At 41.3% G+C, this 22,740-nt stretch overlaps 1 protein-coding gene across 1 annotated transcript in view; it reads left to right on the forward strand.

Annotated features, from left to right (window-relative positions):
* Positions 1 to 22,740, forward strand: part of TAFA2 (TAFA chemokine like family member 2) — a 77,954-nt gene that overhangs the window by 40,967 nt on the left and 14,247 nt on the right. Inside the window, exons 2-4 of the mRNA XM_084810614.1 lie at positions 1,122 to 1,274; positions 2,662 to 2,786; positions 20,500 to 20,731. Of these exons, the coding sequence (XP_084666740.1) occupies positions 1,122 to 1,274; positions 2,662 to 2,786; positions 20,500 to 20,511 (290 nt within the window). The 3' untranslated portion in view covers positions 20,512 to 20,731. The remainder of the gene's footprint in view (positions 1 to 1,121; positions 1,275 to 2,661; positions 2,787 to 20,499; positions 20,732 to 22,740) is intronic.

The following is a 22,740-nucleotide window of genomic DNA, read 5'->3' on the forward strand; positions in this document are numbered from 1 at the left end:
GGGCTGTACAGGGACCCCCCAAACCGGCTCAGAAGCTGCTTTGGGGCTTCCAAGGTGGGCCCAATTTGCTTCGGGCTGATTCAGGGGGGGCCAGTCCAGCTCAGTCCTGAACCTGAAGTGGAATTCAGATGGCCGAATCCTGCTTCGGGGCCCTCTGATGCTCCCACGCAAACCCCCAGCTCCTTACCTGGGCCGCTGTCACCTCCACTGCTGCCACCACTGCCGCTATCACTGTCATCGCCACCTTCTGCTGCCAAGCTCTGAGCCCTGCCTGGGGGCACGCCAGCTCTCATTGCAGGGAGTTGCCATTTTAAAAATGGCGACTCCCTGCAACAAGAGCTGGCATGCCTCCAGGGCTCAGGAGCTGGCAGTGGAAGCGGCAATGACAGAAGCAGCGATGGTGGTGGCAGCGACGATGACACCTGTGATGGCTCAGGTAAGGAGCTGGAGGTGCTGAGCTGGGGTGCTGAAGCTCTGAAGTGCTTTGGAGAGCCCACGACCTGCTTTGGGTCGCTTCGTGCCCCCTCCTCTTTGCCTCGGAAGGCAAAAGTGGCCCAAAGTGGCCCACTTCGACTTGGGGTTCGGGCCTCAGGCCAAAGTGGTGCACAGCCCTAGTTTTTGATTGTTTTAATTGTGTTTTAATGTATTTGCTTATTGGTTTCATCAATTTTTTTTAATGATTGTAAGCTGCCTTGAGTGCTATTTTCGGTAGAAAGATGGGGTACAAATCAAATCAATCAATAGGAGTACTCTACACTGCAGCTTTTTGTTGCAGGTCCCACTTCTCTAAATGCTGTATGCATTTCTGAATCATAGGAAATGGGGAGCACATGTCAAACTAATTCTAGTTTCCTGACCTTTCTGATTCCTTTCTCTTCTCTACTGCAGCCAGCTGCACAGGGCCAGACATAGTTGCCTGAAGATAGTTGCTATGTTTGAGTTACAAGAATAATAAAGTATCCCAGTCTAGGGAACAGGTTAAGCCCCACTCTCAGCACAGAAGAACTTTCTGATGACATCTGCAGGGCAGAGGACCTTCAGCTTATTCATTTCTGCTTTAAAAGAAGTATGCTGCATCGTATACTAATGCCATCACCGCTGTCAACATTTTGTTTCCGCAGCTCATCATGTTAAAACTGGGACTTGTGAAGTGGTGGCTCTCCACCGGTGTTGTAATAAGAACAAGATAGAAGAAAGATCACAGACTGTCAAGTGCTCCTGCTTTCCTGGGCAGGTAGCAGGTACCACTCGAGCAGCTCCTTCTTGCGTTGATGGTGCGACATATTCTGTGGTTTGCCTTCCCTCTCGCGTCATTCGCTCCGGAGTTCTCTAAATGACTGCTTTCATTTGTTCCTGCTGCTAATATTTATAATGATAAGGAGGATGTTGAGAGTTCTTCGAAGGTACACCCAGGAGGAATGGTAGCTGGGGATCTTAAGATGAATTACCAAGCCTGGCAATGAAATGAGCCTCTAGAGAAGCATAATGGGATGTTAAAAATTTGAACGCCAAAGTGGTGTATCAAGTTTGTTCATTTTAATACTGCTGCTAAAGCCACAGCAGCTCCCCCCCGCCCCCATTGCAAACAGCAGACGTGATGGAAGGGCACAATTCTGATGAGCAGGGCCAGCTCCAGGTTTTTGAGGGCCCTTGGGTAAGACACCCTCAATTAACTCTCTTCCTTAATAAGTCTACCTTCTCACTGCCATTGTCATCAGCTGCTATAGCTCTTCACCTGCTTTCTCATAATTGCTTGCCTGAGAGAGAGAAAGAGAGAGAAAGAGAGAGAGCGCGCAAGTAGGCAGGGGCATCGGTTGCTGCTCCTTCTCACCACCACCATTGTCTGGGCCAGAGTGAGAGGCAGGTGAACGAGTAGGCTGCCATGGGGAAGTGGAGAAACAACTCCAAGGGGCTGTTATCAGTGGGCCCCTGCTGGAGTGTGGGCCTTCAACAGCTGCCCGATCATGCCTACTCTTTATGCCGGCCCTGCCAATCAGGAATGTGGGGAGGGCAAAGGGCAACCCCCCCCCCCATGCCACAGTCCCAATCTGGTCAACCCCCCACCCATGCTGTGGCTATTAAAAAAAAAAAATTAATTAGCAAGGGTGAACTATGTGACAAATGTCACATCTAGTATGGCCCTTATATGAGTAATTTCTTTACATATTATTTTTACAATTAAAAAAGCTACATGCACACTTCCTGTGAAGAGCTTGTGAATTCTTTCCTGATGTTGTTATGTTGTCCGCTATCACAGAAGCAGTAAGTGTATCAGCTTCAGAGCGCTAGAAACTTCAATCGTTAATAAACGGAGTCTAACTGGAAGTGGGGGGTGGGGGGATTAAGCTTTAAAAATGAGACCAGGGCAAAGGAACAGGATGATTGAGAAATGCAGAATTGGTTCTGAAAGGCTTTTCAGGAGTGTAAAGGAGATACACACACACACATGCTTGACAATAAATTGAAAGTTTCACAATCCTGGGGCAGATCTCTATGACCTTATAGATGTAATTGTCCTCCTATTATTATGACATAGATATTAAACATATATTATGGTAGACATTTAGAGCTTTGCCACTATTTGTCTTGGTAAAGTTTTTATGGAATAGCCAAACAAAAAGTATTGCCAATAAAAAAACAATATATCTTCCCCTCCTGTAGCTTCGATTGTGGAACAAAAATGGTGGTGCAACATGCAACCATGTCTTGAAGGGGAGGAATGCAAAGTTCTTCCAGATCGAAAAGGATGGAGTTGTTCTTCTGGGAATAAAGTGAAAACAACAAGGGTAAGTATTGTATTCACATGAAATCCAACTGGCAGCTTTTAGAAACAGAATGCTGCAGTCAGCGGATCTTTGGTCTGATCCAGTAGGGCAGTTCTTAAATATGGAACTTAAATACAGATAATGAAAATATTGAGTTGGATCCAGACTTAACCATACTTAGACTAGACTCATTGAAATCAATGGGACTTAATCACATTTATTCAGTGGACCTACCCTAAGTATGACTAACTTTGGATCCAATCCATCATCATTATTATTAATAATAATAATCGTGATCTAAAGCTGCATGCATGGAGCTCTTTTTAAAAAGGTTAAAATTCCACATATCAGGTGTTTGGTGGGGAAGGGGAACAAAGGGAAGAGAGAATGGAATTCAGGTTCCCATTCTAAGCCCTAATAGCAACCTGATTGAAATTAAGCCCAATAATCTGCACATCCTCAGGGGCATTGTATTGTGGAGATTAATTCAGGCATTACCTTAAAAATAAAACAAAACAGGTTGATTCAAGGGCTGAATCCCTAACGCACATTAAGCCCAAGGAAGAAGGCATTAAGTCCAAGAGTGAGCATGGAGCTTGTGCATTGACAACACATCCCTAATGTATTGGTTGGTTGGTTAGTTAGTTAGTTAGTTAATGTTATTTATATCCCAACCTTCTGCCAAAAAAGAAGATTGGAAAGATATCTGTGTAGCCAAGTATGTGAAACCCATGAGTAGATTGTCATAGTAACTTGCTCCTAGTATACATACGTATAATAAATTACATGAATGTAGAATTATTGCACATGACAATGTGCATGTGCATTTCATACATTTTATAAGATGGTTACATGTAGGAAAATCATTCATAACACACAGAGAAGAACATCTATTCAACCCAGTACTTTCTCCCCTGATTTAGAGCATATTTCTAAAAGGGTTCAGAGATGGGGTTGTTTATCTGAAAATGCTAGAGATCACACCTAGGAATCTCAATATGCAAAGTGGTACTATGCCACTGACCAATGGGGGTTTCATTCATGGGAAAACCCCTAAGTTATAAAAACAAAGGTGCTTTTCTCAGTGAGTAATTCCATATTATTACCCCCCCACACACACACACACACTGCATGTTGACTTCCACAAACATCACATTGTTGGTTCCATGCATAGCTGGGCTTACGGAAAGAATCCAATGCATACGGTGTGAGGACCACAGAGTCCACCATACATTTTAATATTTCAGACAACCGGCTCTAGATATGAACTACTACATGATTTTAAAAGTCACTGTAGTCGGGGTAGGGGGTGGTGCGAATCATAGTTTTCTGAAGACATCCAAGCTCTTTTCATATAGTAAAGAACCTTGTTTGTCATTCATCTGCTCCAGCTTATCTATTCTAAAACCTTTGGGATATTGATATGAAGCCAACAGATAGAGCCAGGAGATTTAATGTGATACCTGGCCTTGATCCAATAGCTGAAGGAGATTAGACAATGAAAGTAGAGCTCTGTGTGTGTAACTGAACTGTGATTGAAAGGGAATTTAAAGACTGCACCAATTACCAAAATAGTTCTGAACTGATATATCCCCCCCCCCTCCAAATGGTTACAGAGACTATGATAACTGGTAAGATTAATGTAATCATCTGGTGCCGACAACTGTTGCTATCACTCTCATGATCCCCATTTGTTCTGCTAGGACTACTTCTGCTTAGTTGCTTGCCTGCTGAGGGGGAAAAAAAAGGATGGATAAGGAGCAACAATACAGAAGGGTTGAGAATGAGTCCCTAGATACAGAAGTGGAATTTATCTTGAAACCAAGGCTGATATTAGTGTCAATGAAGCAGCTATATCGGTTGATGATCTGTCCTCCTCTGAATTACAACAGATGCATAAGCACTTGAGGCAGCTGCAAAGAGGAAAAAACAGGACAAGTACTGCTGTCTGTGCTGGTTAAAAAAAGAAGAGAGAAATATTGCTCTCTTGCTAGCTTCTTCCCTTTTGAGTCTTCTTGTTTGTTCAATTTCTTCTCAAAAATAGGACCATAGCTCAGATTAAGCTAAGGTTTTTTATGGTGTATCATTTGTCTTGAAAACTAGTATGCAGTATGTGTATTGCAGTGTTATTGATAGATTAGATCCTGTAGGACAATAGAGTAATAGTGGTCAGCACATGAGAAGGACAATGAAACATTTCTCACATTCCGGGTGCTGTTCTCAACTGACTTAATCTGGAATAGCAATTGCTGACCAAGGGAGAAACTCCAGTAAATGCAATTTGAAGAATACAAAAAGTTTTTCCCCTTTCAGTGTTGGATCAAACATCAGCTTCACTTGTTCATTTCAGTGTTCCCACCTCTTTCAAACGTAGCACTTCCTTTCTGCATTGCGAATCTATTCATAGAATCATAGAATAGTAGGGTTCGAAGGGGCCATCGACCAAGACCATCGAGTCCAACCCCCCTGCTCAATGCAGGAATCCAAGTCAGAGTATCCCTGACAGATGGCTGTCCAGCCTCATCTTGAATGCCTCCAGTACAGGAGAGCCCACAACCCCCCTAGGTAATTGGTTCTATTGTCGTATTGCTCTAACAGTCAGGGAGTTTCTCCTGATGTCCAGCCGGAATCTGGCTTCCTGTAACTTGAGCCCATTATTCCGTATCCTGCACTCCGGGATGATCGAGAAGAGATCCTGGCCTTCCTCTCTGTGACAGCCTTTCAAGTACTTGAAGAGCGCTCTCATATCTCCCCTCACTCTTCTCTTCTCGAGCCTAAACATGCCCAGTTCTTTCAGTCTCTCTTCATAGGGCTTTGCTTCCAGTCCCCCGATCATCTTTGTTGCCCTCCTCTGGATCCTCTCCAGCTTGTCTGCATCCTTCTTAAAGTGCAGTGCCCAGAACTGGACACAGTACTCCAGATGAGGCCTAACCAGTGCTGAGTAGATGGGAACTAGTACTTCCTGGGATTTGGAAGCTATGCTTCTATTAATGCAGCCCAAAATGGCAATTGCTTTTTTTGCAGCCACATCACATTGTTGGCTCATATTCAGCTTGTGATTGACAACAATTCCAAGATCCTTCTCGCTTGTAGTGTTGTTGGCATTCATTCATGCCGACCCACTTTGAGAGCTTTCTGTCCATACCTGGATCCTTATAACCTATCCAAACAGGGTAATAGCTCTCAGGTGCACTGCCTCTTCCCACTGTTTCATGGCCCTCATCCTGCCAAAATTTATTTTCTCTTTATAGTGTATCTTTGATCTGTCACAATCTTTTCTACTTATAGCTGTGAGTTAGGGCCTCTGACTGCTATTTATTTAGCACTAAAGCATGTGAATGGCTTTACAAGACCTAGATAAGACCCAATTATTTCTCCAAAGCGCTTACATAAAACAAGAATTAATCACAGACAAGGGAATGATCAGGGGTCAAAAAGGCTGGGATCGTGATTAAAGTTGTGTATCTACTTGTTTATACTACTGTGTGCAGTGGCAGGTTTTTTATGTTTGATAATTTAATAGTATAGAATATTTCAGATCGAATCTAATTCAAAATACAAAGCATGCATATTTCTTCCTGATAGGCTAGGGATACACATTGAAGCTGACTAAAACCTGAGGATTTCCCTTCAGCAATTTGGTTTTCCTCATTTATTTCACCAGCGCTACATGCTTGCAAAATTATAAAGGAATGGAAAAAAGAAACAGCACTAAGTGAGACAGTGGCATAGAATGCCTCATTAAAAGGTGTGTAGCACTTGAGAATTACGAATACACATTGGCTGCCTTTGGATGTGATGAGAACCAGTCATGGTGAGCCTTAGCTGCTCCCAGCATAGTTGCGAGAAGGAATTTGAAACTTTCACTTCCAGTTTATATGGACTGCAGGTTGTTGCTTCATTCTGGACCTGACAAATTGTGGTTAATCTTAACTATGGTTTGTTTGAAACAAGCCAACTTCAAAGCATGGGTTGTGAAGCTGGCTTGTTTAAACAAACCATGGTATTTCTTATTTATATTATTGTTATTGTTTTATCGCAGCTTCCTCAACATGGCTATGAATTATGGGAGTTATGATCCGACATAACTGGAGGACACCAGGTTGGGGAAGGCTGTTGTATTGTGTTTTGCAGTTTTAAATTTTGCTGTACACCACCATGGTTTACCCTAAAAGGCAGCTTATAAATCTTCTTATTTCAAAATAAATTTACATTAACCACAGTTCAGGTGTTGGATGGCACACTAAACTGTGGTTAATGGAATCAGAAGTGAAGCTTCTGACCTGATCACAGCCACACTGGAGAAGGAGAAGGAAGGGGGCTCATCTATGCTCATTCTTGTCATGCTAAACTATGGTTACCATCTCAATGTGGCCACTGAAAATATTCTAAAATTTGTTTGAAGATCCTTTAGTCACTTACTTCACATGTAACTATATAGTTTAAGGAACACTTTGTGAAACTTGGCCTCTCGCTACATAATGCAATACTATATTTTTAGTAGTTAGTAAGCCACATTGTAATAAATATACTTCGAGCATTTCCAGATGAAGCTTTATTGTGCACTCACCATTCCTCATTCACGGTTGTTTACGAGTGCTTTAGGCAACGTCATCATCCTCCAGTTTTGCTCCTGTGTTTTCCAAGCACTTTTGCAGGGATTTTTGGGGGCAGGGAATATCCAGTATATTTTGGCATTGTAACACAAAATGCAACTCTCCACCAGTAGTTAGGGATGTCGGAGAATTTATCCACGAATCTCCGAGAGGCCGAATGCCAACTCATTCGGCCCCCCAAAATTGGTGGGGAAATTATCTGACACCCTCCCGCCCCCCCCGGGATGGGACTTACCTCTTGCGAATGTCCCTCGCGGCGGCGGGTCCCGGCGGCGGGGCGGCGGCAGCGGCCGGTCTTCCGACCAGCTGCCGCTGCCGCCATTTCCAAGTAAAGTAAAAAAAAAAAACATGATAGGCTATGTAAAGATTTACGTAGCCTATCACGGCTAGATTTTCAAAGTCAGCCGTGATAGGCTACGTAAATCTTTACGTAACCTATCACGGCTGACTGAAGAAAAGAAAAAAAAAGCGCTTACGCAAATGGCGGTGCCCATGGGCGCCGCCATTTGCGTACGCGCTTTTTTTTCCTTCTTCAGTCAGCCGTGATAGGCTACGTAAAGATTTACGTAGCCTATCATGGCTGACTTTGAAAATCTAGCCGTGATAGGCTACGTAAATCTTTATGTAGCCTATCACGTTTTTTGGTTTTTTTACTTTACTTTTTTCTTTTGCGGCCAGAAAGGCGGGGCACTCCCCCCCGGCCAGAATTTCGGCGGGGAGGGGCAGGGCGCCTCCCCACCCGCCAAGAATTTCGGGGGGAGAAACGGAGCGCCTCCCCCCCCCCGAAAAAAGCTGCGGGACCAGGTAAGGGACTTTCGTCCATCCCTACCAGTAGTTACGTTATTCTGCTATACCACAGTGCCACCTAGAGATTATGTAGCAGAAAGTACGGGAATGCAGGAAACAACAACAAACCCCTTTTTGTAAAGATATCACCTTCATTCTGCAAATAAACTGGAAGATGAAGCAGCAGATTAAACAACCTCCTCTATAAAAGCTCTTCAGTTCATTTTAGAAGGAACACTTTTCATTAAGTAGAAGCTCATCCAGCTTCCATTATTTAGTCTTTGTTTTAGCATCTAATGAACTAAACATTATCATATTTAGCTGGAAGACAAAGACAAATATTTCTATAGTAAATAATCAAATGCAAATATATTCAGATATTTCTTCACACATTTCTTTCTTTTATTTATGAGTCCACTGCTTCACCATATTATCATGGAGGGATTTAGAGTTCCAGGAAATTTGAAATTATTGTCCTGTAGCGGTAGGGCACAATCCTATTCAGATAGGCAGCTGCCTCTGAACTTGGAGGTGACCACCTATCCAAAGCAGGGCAGAAGCACAGAGGGGATCGTTCCCTCCACGCTCCTCCTGCCCTGCATTTTTGGCTAGACAGCCGATTGTGGCTGTCTAGCTGCGGGAGGGCTGAGCGGGGGAGGAGGCTGCTGTATGACACATTGGATGTGTCGTACAGGTATTTCTGCCCTCCCCGCCCTGGAACGCCCCTTTTTGGCCACTCCGTGCTCCTCTTCTGAGTGAGGAGGTTGGGGTTGTTCCACGCCGCCTCTGAGGCAGTGCGAAGTGGGGGGAGGTCGGCTCCGAGGTTGGTTCCCAGAAAACCAGATATCCTATGGCTGTCTAGCCACTGTCTAGTGGCCATAGGATTGCTCCCTTAATTGTCCAAATTTAAAGAGTGTAGAAAGCTTGAATGCTGTCCTTAGCCCTACAGCAATGCTAGGCTCTCCAGAACTCCTGAAAAAAGGCAAGATGAGGCTCTTTTGGCATCAGCATATTGCTTTTTCAACTAGCTACCATTAAGATGTTATCCAGTCCATGAATAACAATGATGGATGGAATGTGCCCATAGTTTTAACTTCTGACACTATGCTTGTATGATACAGAAATGCTCCTTCAGGTCACTTATATATATATTTTAAAATGCATTACATTACATTCCTTTTAGTCAGTTTACTAGAATGCTGCATCTCCTGGCTATGCAGAGAAACTTCCAAAACTTTGAAGAAAAAAAGTCTAGCCATAAAAGTCTATGATTGAACTGTTTCACTAAATTTCTACCTCTTTACATGGACATAAGTGCGAAAACGCCTTTTTCTATATTGTTTATTTTTTAAATTTACATTATCCAAGCTGAAGCAGTGGAATCCACAGGTGGAATCGACATAAGAGGGCACTACTTTATATTGAAAGTAGGGAGAGCTCTTAAAGAAGGAATGTATTGGTTCATCTAGTAAGTGGCATGATTATGGGCCACAAAGGGAATCATTACTTCTGAAGTCAAGATAAATTTGGATGGATTTGGCTAAAAATGGATTTGGCTAAATTTGGCTAAAAAGCCCACCCAAATTGACTTAAATGAATATTTACTTTAAGAAAACAATTTTGGAGGTTTTTTTTTCTGTTTCTACAATATTTATTTATTTATTTATTTCATTTCTGTACCGCCCAATAGCCGAAGCTCTCTAGGCGGTTCACAAAAATTAAAACCAAACAGCACACAATAAAACAATATAAAATATATAGAACATTAAAACCACAATATAACAATACAACCACAATAAAACCTAGCAGCAGTTGTTGTTGTTTAGTCGTTCAGTCGTGTCCGACTCTTCGTGACCCCATGGACCATAGCACGCCAGGCCTTCCTGTCCTGCGCTCTCTCCCGGAGTGTGCTCAAGTTCATATTCATTGCATCGGTGATGCTATCTAGCCATCTCATCCTCTGCCGTCCCCTTCTCCTTTTGCCTTCAGTCTTTCCCAGCATCAGGGTCTTTTCCAGAGAGTTTTCTCTTCGCATTAGGTGGCCAAAATATTTGAGCTTCAGCTTCAGTATCTGTCCTTCCAATGAGCACTCAGGGTTGATTTCCTTTAGTATGGACTGATTTGATCTCCTTGCAGTCCAGGGGACTCGTAAGAGTCTTCTCCAGCACCACAGTTCGAAAGCATCAATTCTTCGGCGCTCAGCCTTCCTTATAGTCCAGCTCTCACAACCATACATTACTACTGGGAAAACCATAGCTTTGATTAGACGGACCTTTGTCGGCAAGGTGATGTCTCTGCTTCTTACTATGCTGTCTAGGTTTGCCATAGCTTTCCTCCCAAGGAGCAAGCGTCTTTGAATTTCATGACTACAGTCACTGTCTGCGGTGATCTTGGAGCCCAAGAATGTAAAATCTGTCACTGCTTCCATTTCTTCCCCTTCTATATGCCAGGAAGTAATGGGGCCAGATGCCATGATCTTAGTTTTTTTAATGTTGAGTTTCAAACCAGCTTTTGCACTCTCCTCTTTCACCCTCAACAAGAGGCTCTTGAGATCCTCTTCGCTTTCTGCCATTAGGGTGGTATCGTCTGCATATCGGAGGTTGTTGACAATTCTTCCAGCAATCTTAATTCCGACCTCTGATTCATCCAGCCTGGCATTTCTCATGATGTACTCTGCATATAAGTTAAATAAGCAGGGTGACAATATGCAGCCTTGTCGTACTCCTTTCCCAATTTTGAACCAATCGGTTGTTCCATGTCTGGTTCTTACTGTTGCTTCTTGACCCTCGTACAGGTTTCTCAGGAGACAGGTAAGGTGGTCTGGTACTCCCATCACTTTAAGAATTTGCCAGAGTTTGTTGTGATCCACACAATCAAAGGCTTTAGCGTAGTCAATGAAGCAGAAATAGACGCTTTTCTGGAATTCTCTTGCTTTCTCCATGATGCAGCGAATGTTGGCGATTTGATCTCTAGTTCCTCTGCCTCTTCGAAACCCAGCTTGTACTTCCGGTAGTTCTCGGTTCGCATACTGCTGAAGCCTAGCTTGTATGATTTTGAGCATCACCTTGCTGGCATGTGAAATGAGTGCAATTGTGCGGTAGTTTGAACACTCTTTGGCGTTGCCCTTCTTTGGAATTGGAATGTAAACTGACCTTTTCCAGTCTTGCGGCCATTGTTGAGTGTTCCAAATTTGTTGGCATATTGAATGCAGCACTTTAACAGCATCATCTTTTAGGATTTTAAATAGCTCAGCTGGAATACTGTCATCTCCGCTGGCTTTGTTGTTAGTAATGCTTCCTAAGGCTCACTTGACTTCACTTTCTAGGATGTCCGGCTCAAGTTCAGTGACCGCACTATCATGGCTATCAGGGACATTCAGATCTTTCCTGTATAGTTCTTCTGTGTATTCTTGCCACCTCTTCTTAATCTCATCTGCTTCTGTTAGGTCCCTGCCTTCTTTGTCCTTGATCATGCCTGTCTTTGCACAAAACGTTCCCTTGAGATCTCCGATTTTCTTGAAGAGATCTCTAGTCTTTCCCATTCTGTTGTTTTCCTCGATTTCTTTGCATTGTTCATTTAAGAAGGCCTTCTTGTCTCTCGTTGCTATTCTCTGGAACTCTGCATTCAGTTGGATATATCTTCCCCTTTCTCCCTTGCTTTTCGCTTCCCTTCTTTCCTCAGCTACTTGTAAAGCCTCATCAGACAGCCACTTGGCTTTCTTGCATTTCTTTTTCTTTGGGATGGATTTCGTTGCTGCCTCCTAAGCAATGTTACGGACCTCCGTCCATAGTTCCTCAGGCACTCTGTCTATCAGGTCTAATCCCTGAAATCTATTCCTCACCTTCACTGTGTATTCATAAGGGATATGATTTAGGTCATACCTGAATGGTTTAGTAGTTTTCCCTACATTCTTCAATTTAAGCCGAAATTTTGCAAGAAGCAGCTCATGATCTGAGCCACAGTCAGCTCCAGGTCTTGTTTTGACTGACTGTATGGAGCTTCTCCATCTTTGGCTGCAAAGGACATAATCAATCTGATTTCGATATTGACCATCTGGTGATGTCCATGTGTAGAGTCGTCTCTTGTGCTGTTGGAAAAGAGTGTTTGCTATGATCAGCGTGTTCTGTTGGCAAAACTCTACTAGCCTTTGTCCTGCTTCATTTTGTACACCAAGGCCATGCTTGCCTGTTATCCCAGTGATTTCTTGACTTCCTACTTTAGCATTCCAATCCCCTATGATGAAGAGGACATCTTTTTTTGGTGTTAGTTCTAGAAGGTGTTGTAGGTCTTCATAGAACCGATCAACCTCAGCTTCTTCAGCCTCAGTGGTTGGGGCATAGACTTGAATTACTGTGATGTTGAATGGTTTGCCTTGGATTCGTACTGAGATCATTCTATCGTTTTTGAGATTGTACCCCAGTACTACTTTTCCCACCCTTTTGTTGACTATGAGTGCTACTCCATTTCTTCTAAGGGATTCTTGCCCACAATAGTAGATATGATGGTCACCTGAATTAAATTCGCCCATGCCTGTCCATTTTAGTTTGCTGATTCCCAAGATGTCGATGTTCAATCTTGCCATCTCATGTTTGACCACCTCCAGCTGACCTTGATTCATTGATCTGACATTCCAGGTTCCTAAACAAAATTGTTCTTTACAGCATCGGATTTTCTTTTCACCACCAGACACATCCACAGCTGAGTGTCCTTTCGGCTTTGGCCCAGCCGCTTCACTCTTTCTGGCGCTACTTGGAAATACCCTCTGCTCTTCCCCAGTAGTATATTGGACACCTTCTGACCTGAGGGGCTCATCTTCCGGTGTCATCTCTTTTAGCCTTGTGTTACGTTCCATGGGGTTTTCTTGGCAAGAATACTGGAGTGGGTTGCCATTTCCTTCTCCAGTGGACCGCATTTTGTCAGAACTCTCTGCCATGACCTGTCCGTCTTGGGTGGCCCTGCACGGCATAGCTTATGGCTTCACTGAGTTATGCAAGCCCCTTCGCCACAACAAGGCAGTGATCCATGAAGGGATCACTAGCAGCAGTGCAGGAGTTTAAAATACAGATTTAAACAGCAAAGCTAAAAGTCTAGAAAGCTAAAATGCCTGGGAAAATAAAAAGGTCTTCACCTGGCGCCGAAAGGAATACAATGTAGGCGCCAGGCGAACCTCACTAGGTAGCTCGTTCCAGAGCCGCAGTGCCACAACAGAAAAAGCCCTCCTCCTAGTAGCCACCCACTTCACTTCCTTTGGCAGGGGCTCACGGAGAAGGGCCACTGACGATGATCTTAAGGTCCGGGCAGGCACATATGGGAGGAGGCGATCCTTCAGGTAACCTGGCCCCAAGCTGTTAAGGGCTTTAAATGTTAATACCAGCACTTTGAATCGGGCCCGGAAATGGACTGGCAGCCAGTGCAGCTGGATAAGTACTGGCGTAATATGAGCTTGCTGGCCAGTCCCTGTTAACAATCTTGCTGCCCTTATATAATATAAGGGCTGCCCTAATATATCAATATTTTAGATATATTGCTACTGACCTTCATACGTCATAGATTTTTTGTGTAAAAACTAGACACAGGTGGGTAATCTATGACCCTCCAGATGTTTTGGTCTACCACTCCCATCTGCCCTAGCCAGTGTAGCAGTGGTGAGGGCTGGTGAGAGTTGTAGGCCAAAACATCTGGAAAGGCACATGTTTCCCACCTCTGAAGTGTGTACTAAACAATTATGTTCTGTCATTTGAGATTTTTATTATGGAGAATCTGGAGCTTAATCCAGTTTTATTTGGGCATGGGGTGGGTTCTTTTGTAATTTTTTTGGCACCACTGCCTCACTTGTCTGCTATTAACAGAATAAACAGAAATCACAGAGACGGAGTCAAATTGCCAAACACTGCCAATGTGTCTTTCCACTAAGCCTGGTTTTGAAATACAGTTTTTAAATTTTAAAATAATGCAGGCATTAGACCATTTTTCACCTGGATGTTTTCGCTATTGCTGGAATTTATGATACTTGCACACAAGTAAGTGTGCTTAAGGTCAGGATGTTGTGTGGATTTCCATGACCTGTTCAGATCCAATTTCCATATAAGTTTACCATACATTTTACTCCCAAATGACTTTGACTGCTTTCTCCTAAGAAAAAGGATATGAAAACCTTGCAAGCATGGGAGAGATTATAGGTGAAACTAGAGATTTGATTGCTGGTTTTTGTTCTTTATTTCATTCTAGTGATGAAAAAACTTGTCACTGTTAATTTAAACAGCAGTTTTTCTTTTCACCTGTAGGAAATGCTGTAGCAAAACTAGGAAGCAAAGTGCAAGATGTACACATGATTACATACATGGCCTCTTTTTGTTGTTTTGTTTTCATCTCACCCCTTCTTCCAAGGAGCTTAGGATGGTATACATAGTTTTTCTCTCTTGCCCCCATTTTACTCTCACAAGTAGCCTGTGAGGTAGGTTAGGATGAGAGATGGTGACTGTGCTTAAAGGCACCCAGTAAGCTTAATAGCTTAACAGGGATATGAAGCTTGGTCTCCCCAGGTCTAGTCCCACACTGGATAAAGCCTTTTGTTACCAGGAGACATCCATGTTAGGTAACATTTGATAGACGGTTCAGACAATCCGGCTACCACATAATGTTTAGATTATGAAATCCATTATAAGGTGACTTCACCCATTAGCAGTTATGCTCCTGTATTCTGTAATCTACTTTAACCTTTCATGTGTGGGTGAATTAAAGTTGAAAACTGACATTTAATCTGAGATTCTCAAATGAAAACTTTTGTCTGTGGTGCACAACAGAAATGTGGTACAAGAGATAAGTAGACATTAGTACACAGTATGCGTGTGTAACAGTCTCCCTTTTGGTTTTTGTTTTTACAATGAAAAGCAACTATAGGAGGCTACTAGTTGGAAGGAAAGAATGGTGGGAAGGAGTGGGCACCTGCAGGAGGTTCAGGGACCATTTTTTTACCCTCACAGCTCCCCCATACCTGCCAAAAAAAAATGGCTTCTAGAGCAGCTACGGTCAAAATTACCGTGTTTGAAAGTTAATTTTGACCCAGAGTGTCAAAATGGCCATTCTAGATGCCATTTAAAACAAAAATGGGGAAGGGGAATGGGCCATATGTTGCTCACCCTTATCTAAAAGGAGAGGGAGATTTTGAGCAGAAAAATGGCTAGAGAAGATTAAGCAGCTCCTCTATGCAACATTCCTCTTCCTTTTCATTACCCTCCCCAAAAAAACATTGAGACTGTTACACAAATCTTCAGTGTAATATCTAGTTTGTCTCTCACAAATAGTTTTGAACTTTGTTGATACTGCAATATTATTCCATAGTGTAGGTCTGATTACAGTGTGAACCAAAAATAGTCCTGTAAAAATAAGGTTGAACTTTAAAATAACTGCAAAATAAATTATTTTTTGAGAGAACAATTTGACCAGCATGAGAAATAACACAGTAAAGTTGCAGTGTCCAGCTCAATGCAAAATAGTTTTTTTTCATCCCTAGTTGTTACTAGAACTGCCTGAAAAGTCCAAACTGGGCATTACTGGCATGGGTGTACCATGCTTGACAGTGTCTTATGCGTAAATCAAGTGATGGGCCAGATGTGGTTCTATCCCATCTATAAAGAACACACTCTTCAAGGTGTGGGTATATGATCTGGGGTGGTCCAATGCTTAATCTAGTGTGAATACCTCTAGTTCTGTGTGTGTGTTATTCACATTGGGGCCATACACATGACTGTGTCTTGCACCAAAATGAAACTCAGGGCCACATGGGATGCTGTGGCATATTGCAGAGGCAACTCTCCTAGAGGTAAGGGTGTATGATTTGGGATGGCCCAAAGTTTACTGCAGGCAGAACACCCCCAGTTCTTTATTCATTTCTACATACAGTAGCTGTTCTGGACATTGGGGTGCCATGATTGACAGTGTCTTGCGCTGTCAATGGGTCACTTCCTGTTTAGTTGGAGTATGGCTCCTCCCTTTCTCAGAGCCTGAGAAGAGGCCTCAATAATCACATGGGCCTTCTAAATATCCCACAGGAAGGTTGCCTGCAGTGCCCTGAGTGGCTGCCCCTATCCAACCTGTAATACAGCTAGCCTGACACCTGAAGATTACAAAGATGTGTTTTTCACTGAGCTGGATATTGCAGTGTTTGGTATGTTGTTTCTTATGCTAGTCTGATATCTCAAAAATAATTTCTTTTACAATCATTTTAAAGTTAGCACATGTATTTTTCGCTACGTTTACTGGAGTAACAGTGTAATCCTGTGCATGTCTTCTCAGCAGTAAGACCCATTGAGTACAATGGTCTTACAGCCAGGTAAGTGTGTATATAGGATTTTACCCTAAGGGTGCAATCCTATGCATGTTTATATTTTTATTTATTTTATTTTTATAAATGAAATAAACAGTAGCAAAATTACCAACAACCTAATCAATACTTCAATTTCCCAGCAGTACAATATTCTGATGAGGACACCACAATAACAAAGGGAGAAGAAAAAAGAGAGAAAGAAAAAAGAGAAAAGGGGGAAAAGGGAAGAGGAAAGGAAGTGAAGACAAAAAGAAAGAAAAATTCCCTCCCCTTCCCTCCCCTCCCCCTCTCCCTCTCCCTCCCCCTTAAAAAATTAAGTTTAATCTCCAACACCCCCCGGCCTCCAATGCCATTCTATTTTAAAAACTATATCTATAACGTTAACAGTCTTACAGTTTAATAAACAACCTTACATTTCTATATCATATCATCAATCTTATATCAAGGAAACAGGTCTACAATTCATTCCTAAAAGCCTATATTATTATTAATAATAATAATAATAATGAAATATATATATAGTATTATATAATAATAAAACTTAATATAAACCTTCAACCATCAGTAATACATTTTATACTAGATATATTATCTATTTTAAAATAAATACAAAGAAAAGCAAGAAAAAATAAAAGAGAAAAGAGAATAAACCAATATAAATATCATCATTTATCTTCTGAATTAGCCTGAGTCATATAGACTAAGCACAAACAATTAACAAAGCTTGTTTAAAGATTCCAGTTCATGGGGTTGTAACAGAATTCTCACGCATTTTTACGAAAAGCCAAGCCTCCGCCATTTCATGATTTAAAAACTTCTTCATCTGACCTTCAGACATAATACAAAGTGTAGCAGGATATTTTAAGTAATATTGTAAGTTCATTTGTTTTGCCATATTCTTTGCCTTGATAAATTGCCTTCTTTTATTCGCCACCTCTTTGATGTAGTCTGGGAATAACATAACTTTATCTTGTTTCCAGGAAAGGCTTCCAGCCTCCCTTGCCAAGTGCAGGATATAATTCTTTGTGGAAACTTTTGCAAATTGAATTATGATGGTGAATTCAGTCCCTTTAGCATTTGGTGCACAAAATGCCTGCTCAATCAAGTAAATAATATCAAGTAAATAATCATATGAAATAGGGAGTATCTCATGCAAGTTTATCCACAAAAATAGGCAATTTTACATCATTAGGCAGATTTTTAATCCCAATAATCCATACATTGGATCTTTTCATGAAGGCCTCCAGTTGAGAGATTCTATCAGAGATATTTTTAAAACAAATTTGTGATGTAGTTTCATTTCCTGCCACTCGGTTTTCAAACTCAATAATTTTCACCTCCATTTTTTGCCGTGACGCATTAATTAAATCTACAGCTCCTTGCAGGGCGGTGATGGAATTTTGGATTAAATCCAGCCTTTTGACTAGCTCCATAAATTGCAAAGATAAAGTCTTTATCAGCGTAAATAATTCCCCTAAATCTTCTGTCTTCGACACTTTTGACACAGAGGATGCGGGGGGAGTAGATGCCAGCTCCCTTCTTGTCCTCAGCACAGACATGTTTCTCTCAAACATATCTTACAGGTCCTCAGGTGTTCTCAAATATTGTTAACGTTTCTTAAATCATCCCTCAGATGTTGTTGATATTTCTTAGAGCATATATTATTATGGAACACATCAGCCCTGTTTTCTCCTATAAAATAGGAGTCTCAGTACAGTTTTTGCATTGGTAAAACTGTGGAGAGATAAACCTGGAATCCAGCCCCCCCACAATTGCATGAGAGTTACCTTTCTCCAAGATGTTGTCCAGAGCTGTTGCCTTGCCCCCCCTTTCCATTCCAGGGTGGAGATGAAAAGGTTTTTCAATCTTTTAAAAAGCTGTTTGAGAAAGCTCCCACAGAGCCCCATGGGAAGCTACCAGAGCGACATCGGTCCCAACCGGAAGTCCAATCCTATGCATGTTTAGACAGAAAAAAGTCCTTCAACTCCGAGTCCCAACATTCCATGCTGACTAGGTAATGCTGGCAGTGGTAGGGCTTTTTTTCTGTCTATACGTGCATAGGATTGCACCCTAAAACTAAGTGCAGTTTTCTTTTCAGAAGATCTTACTTTCAGCAGAAAGATCAGATACTTCATATAAGTAATTAGATCCATTCATGATAATATAATTAGAAAAACTTACCTAGAAAACTCAGCTAAGTTTTAATGTTTGTAAATATTTTCCTAATTTAGCTTTCCTTTCATTTGGTTAAATTCTAAAATATTCATTTTATAGGTCCTGTTGAGGTTCATGTTATCAGTGCACATACTGTAGAATTGTCTCTCTGAAGATACTGAGCAGCATTTAGCCTCTAATATCAAATATGAGAGTGATATAATTTTCCAAATTGTAGTCCCTGATGCTCAGAAAATTAATCATTATACCATGATCACTGCCTAAATAGGGATATAGGCAATACAGGAAATGTATGTTAACTTTACTGTATAGTTTGCCTATTTGGTTCCCCACCCCTATGATTTTCTAACATTTCTTATAAGCTTTGTCACTCTGTCTAGAGTCCATCTGAGAGGTCTTTGTTCACACATTGGCTAGAGTCTATCCTTTCTTTGGTTAGCAACAGCAAAGAAATGGGAACAGAATCCTTTACATGTCTGACAACTGGAAAATTCCAGCTGTGGTCATAGCACTTACTCCCTGGTTCTCAGCCATTCTGCTTTTGAGGAAGAATTGTCTTCGAGTAATAGATTTCAGTTCTTACATTAAACCCAAAGACAAGGGTTGCAGTTACATTCTTGTAGATTCTTACTTAACTCTGGTGACTTACTTCTAGCCAGTATTTTACAGGTAGGCTTTCAGCAACCTACAGGTAAATATTGGTAATGGTATCTACAGGTAAATCCAGCAGTTATATCTCATATAGGTGACTCCATATGTGCAGAATAATGTGATTGGGTTCCTCAACTGAAATGAATGGGGCAGACCATCCACATGGATTTCTGTATGAGGGTAAAGCTTGAGTCAGGATATATGTATTTTTACTTGTTATTCCCTTATTAACTGATTTGCAAAAACTGCATGAAAATAATGTAAGTGCTGAAGCCACATTCTACCAAAATTTAATTGTGACCAAGGCTGCAGTCTTATATCCATTTACCTGGGAGCAAGCTCCAGTGAACTCAATAGGACTTCTAAGTAGGCATTTATAGGATTGCATTTTAAGTCTCATTTATTTAGACAGGTGTTTAACTTCTCAGTTTGAGGTTTTTAGTGGCTGAATCTTGTTCTTAGACTGTTTTATCTGCTGCATCTGTCTCCACTTTTTATTATTTATTCATGTTATTATTGTTTTTGTTTTAAATTTGTTGTATGCTGCCATGAACCCCGTGTATACAGTGAAGGAGCAGGATAGGAATTTTCTGAAATAAACACATTCCATTGCTTTCACTGAGACTCACCCATGACTAACATTTGCTGAATTGAGTTCTCTGTCTGTATAGAAAACATAATATTCATTTCACCTTGCTTGCCTATTTTAAATAAACATTATTTGCCAAGAATTTTTCAGCTGTTTGTTCGTCAGAATTATTTCAATTTAATGATTGACTTACTTTACTTTAGTTTTATGTATGCTGTTAATCTGCTACAAGATGATTATATTGACAATATATTTCATAAACTTGGAAGAGTAACATTTTCTCTATCATGCATTTTGGTAACAAAACATATTTATTTAAGACAATAAGGGTGCGATCCTATGCATGTCTAGACAGAAAAAAAGTCACACATAGGATGCATAAGATCGCACCCTAAGTCTGCAATCCTATACCCACTTACCCAGGAGCAAGCCCCATTGTACTAAATGGGGCTTACTTTTGATTTGATATGCACAGGATTGCACTGTTAAAGACACTATGTATCTTTTCCTTATAAGCCAAATGTTCTGCCACTAATCCCCATTTTATTTTATACAACTCATCCTAGTACTTGACATGTGTTTGTTTCTTAGGCAAACGTGTAAAACCCTTCGAGAACAAGGAGATTTCTGCTGTGCCTGATGACAATTTTTGATTATTCCACACACACACAATATTCTGGCTCCACGTTTGGGGCAATAGTTGTGGTAAATCCTAGTCTTGGTCGGATTCTCAGGAAGGGCCAGAAGGTGCGTTGAGGAGTAAAGAGTCAAAACTACTCCTGAAAGATGTTCCAGCCTTGGTTAATTACTGAAAGAGCAGCAGGTGTGTACAAATACAGGTTTCTGTAGTTGTAGCAGAATTTGATGTACTGTTTCTTACACTTTACTTTACTTGATTTATTTATTTATTTATTTATTTATACAAACATTTTTATTCTGCTTTTCAACCCTAACAAGGGCCCTGAAAGCAGTTTACATAAGAGAACAAAACCAAAAGAAATCATCAAATAACAAAAATTAAAACTAAAACCTTAAAACAGAAAGGAACAGAGTTAAAACCTTCAGTCATATATTAAAAACCATTAAAAGCCAAGCAGAATAAGAATGTTTTCACTGCCCACCTAAACACTATCAGGGATGGCATTAGTCTTACCTCCTTTAGGAGGGTATTCCATAATTGGGATGCTCCTGCAGAAGAAGGCCATGTCGCACCGAGCAACATGCAATCACAAAATTTAGATTACCATTAGGATTGTTTTGATAAAAGAAAAGCATTCTGGGGCTATTTGTGTAGATAATAGCTTTAAAAATAGCATTGTAGAGCCATTATTGCCTATAATACAGACGTGTGTGTGTGTGTGTGTGTGTGTGTGTGTCCCCTGGTCTCTGGTTAAACAGGTTTTGTGTGTTTTGAAGAGTTTTACCCTGGTAAAACTTTGTTGTCATCACTGCTCTACAATAGATATGTGTACAGTTTAGTGTGCTTGTTATAAGCATCTAATGGATAGTTCCCATAAAAAGGAGTACTCTCCAAAATTTACAAATAAAATCTAAAACTATTGCATAATGTGTTTAAATATCTATGCAGTTCTAATAACGTTGAAATGGTGGTGTATTTAATCCTCCCAGCTTATCCTGGTCTCCAAGGCTTCTGTTCACACAGTATAAACTTAGTAAAAAAAAAAAAATGTATTGAGGTGAATGCTGCAGCTGCGATGGTATGCAGATATATATCTGCCGTAACTGTGGTATTTGAACCATCCGTAACAGCCAGCTCCATATTTTACGTTGCCTCCCAAAATATGTTCAGGTTGTGGTTTAGGTCAATCTCCAGTGCTTTGGCTTTGGTGAATGTGCCTTTGTTAGACAGCAAGCATGGGGAACCTCTGGCCCATGGGGGCTCCTCATCTAGCTTACTATTATCTTTCCTAGGCCTTGAACTCCTATCCCCAGGCAGTGAAAAGCTCTTATTTCTGACTGGCAGCTCATCAGAGATAAGAGCTTTTTCAGTACTGACCAGGGATTTTAATTCCCTTTGTGTTGCACTGGGCAGGAAGGTTTAAATTTGCTTCTTTGTGACCTTTAAGTTATTTTAATAAAGGTATTGCACAATTGCTACTTTATTTTTATTTTTTCTAATTGACCCAAGCTATTTTCATATCATTTTGGGTTTGTCACAGTATTTTGGTCTTAAGGTTTGTTAAAAGTATGCCAATATGTTTTTTTTAATCAACATGTTTGTGAGATGCATTAAATCAGGGGTAGGAAACCTTCTGCCCTCCAGGGTTGTTGTTGTTGTTGTTGTTGTTTTACCATAACTCCCATAATCCCTAATACTTGAACATGCTGGCTGGGGCTAATGGGAGCATGTGGTCCAGGTTTCCTACCCCTGCATTTAGAGGAAGGATCCTGTCAGACCTTTAGGCAGAATCAGGCTTACGGAGCCAGGCCAGGTACTCCACAATCAGATTAAAATCTAGAGATGTGCATGGAGCATAACCAAATCCAGGAGCAATTTCAGCCTATAACAGCTGACACCCAAGGAAGCAGAAGTCATAATAATTTTATGAGTGTACCTATTTATCCCCTTCATGGATCACTGCCTTGTTGTGGCGAAGGGGCTTACGTAAATCAGTGAAGCTATAAGCTATGCCATGCAGGGCCACCCAAGACGGACAGGTCATGGCAGAGAGTTCTGACAAAATGTGGTCCACTGGAGAAGGAAATGGCAACCCACTCCAGTATTCTTGCCAAGAAAACCCCATGGAACGTATCACAAGGCTAAAAGATATGACGCTGGAAGATGAGCCCCTCAGGTCAGAAGGTGTCCAA

The sequence above is a fragment of the Heloderma suspectum genome, chromosome 7 (assembly GCF_057233095.1).
Source record: "Heloderma suspectum isolate Gila_16-S chromosome 7, 16-S_ref, whole genome shotgun sequence".
In the NCBI taxonomy this organism is placed as follows: domain Eukaryota; kingdom Metazoa; phylum Chordata; class Lepidosauria; order Squamata; family Helodermatidae; genus Heloderma; species Heloderma suspectum.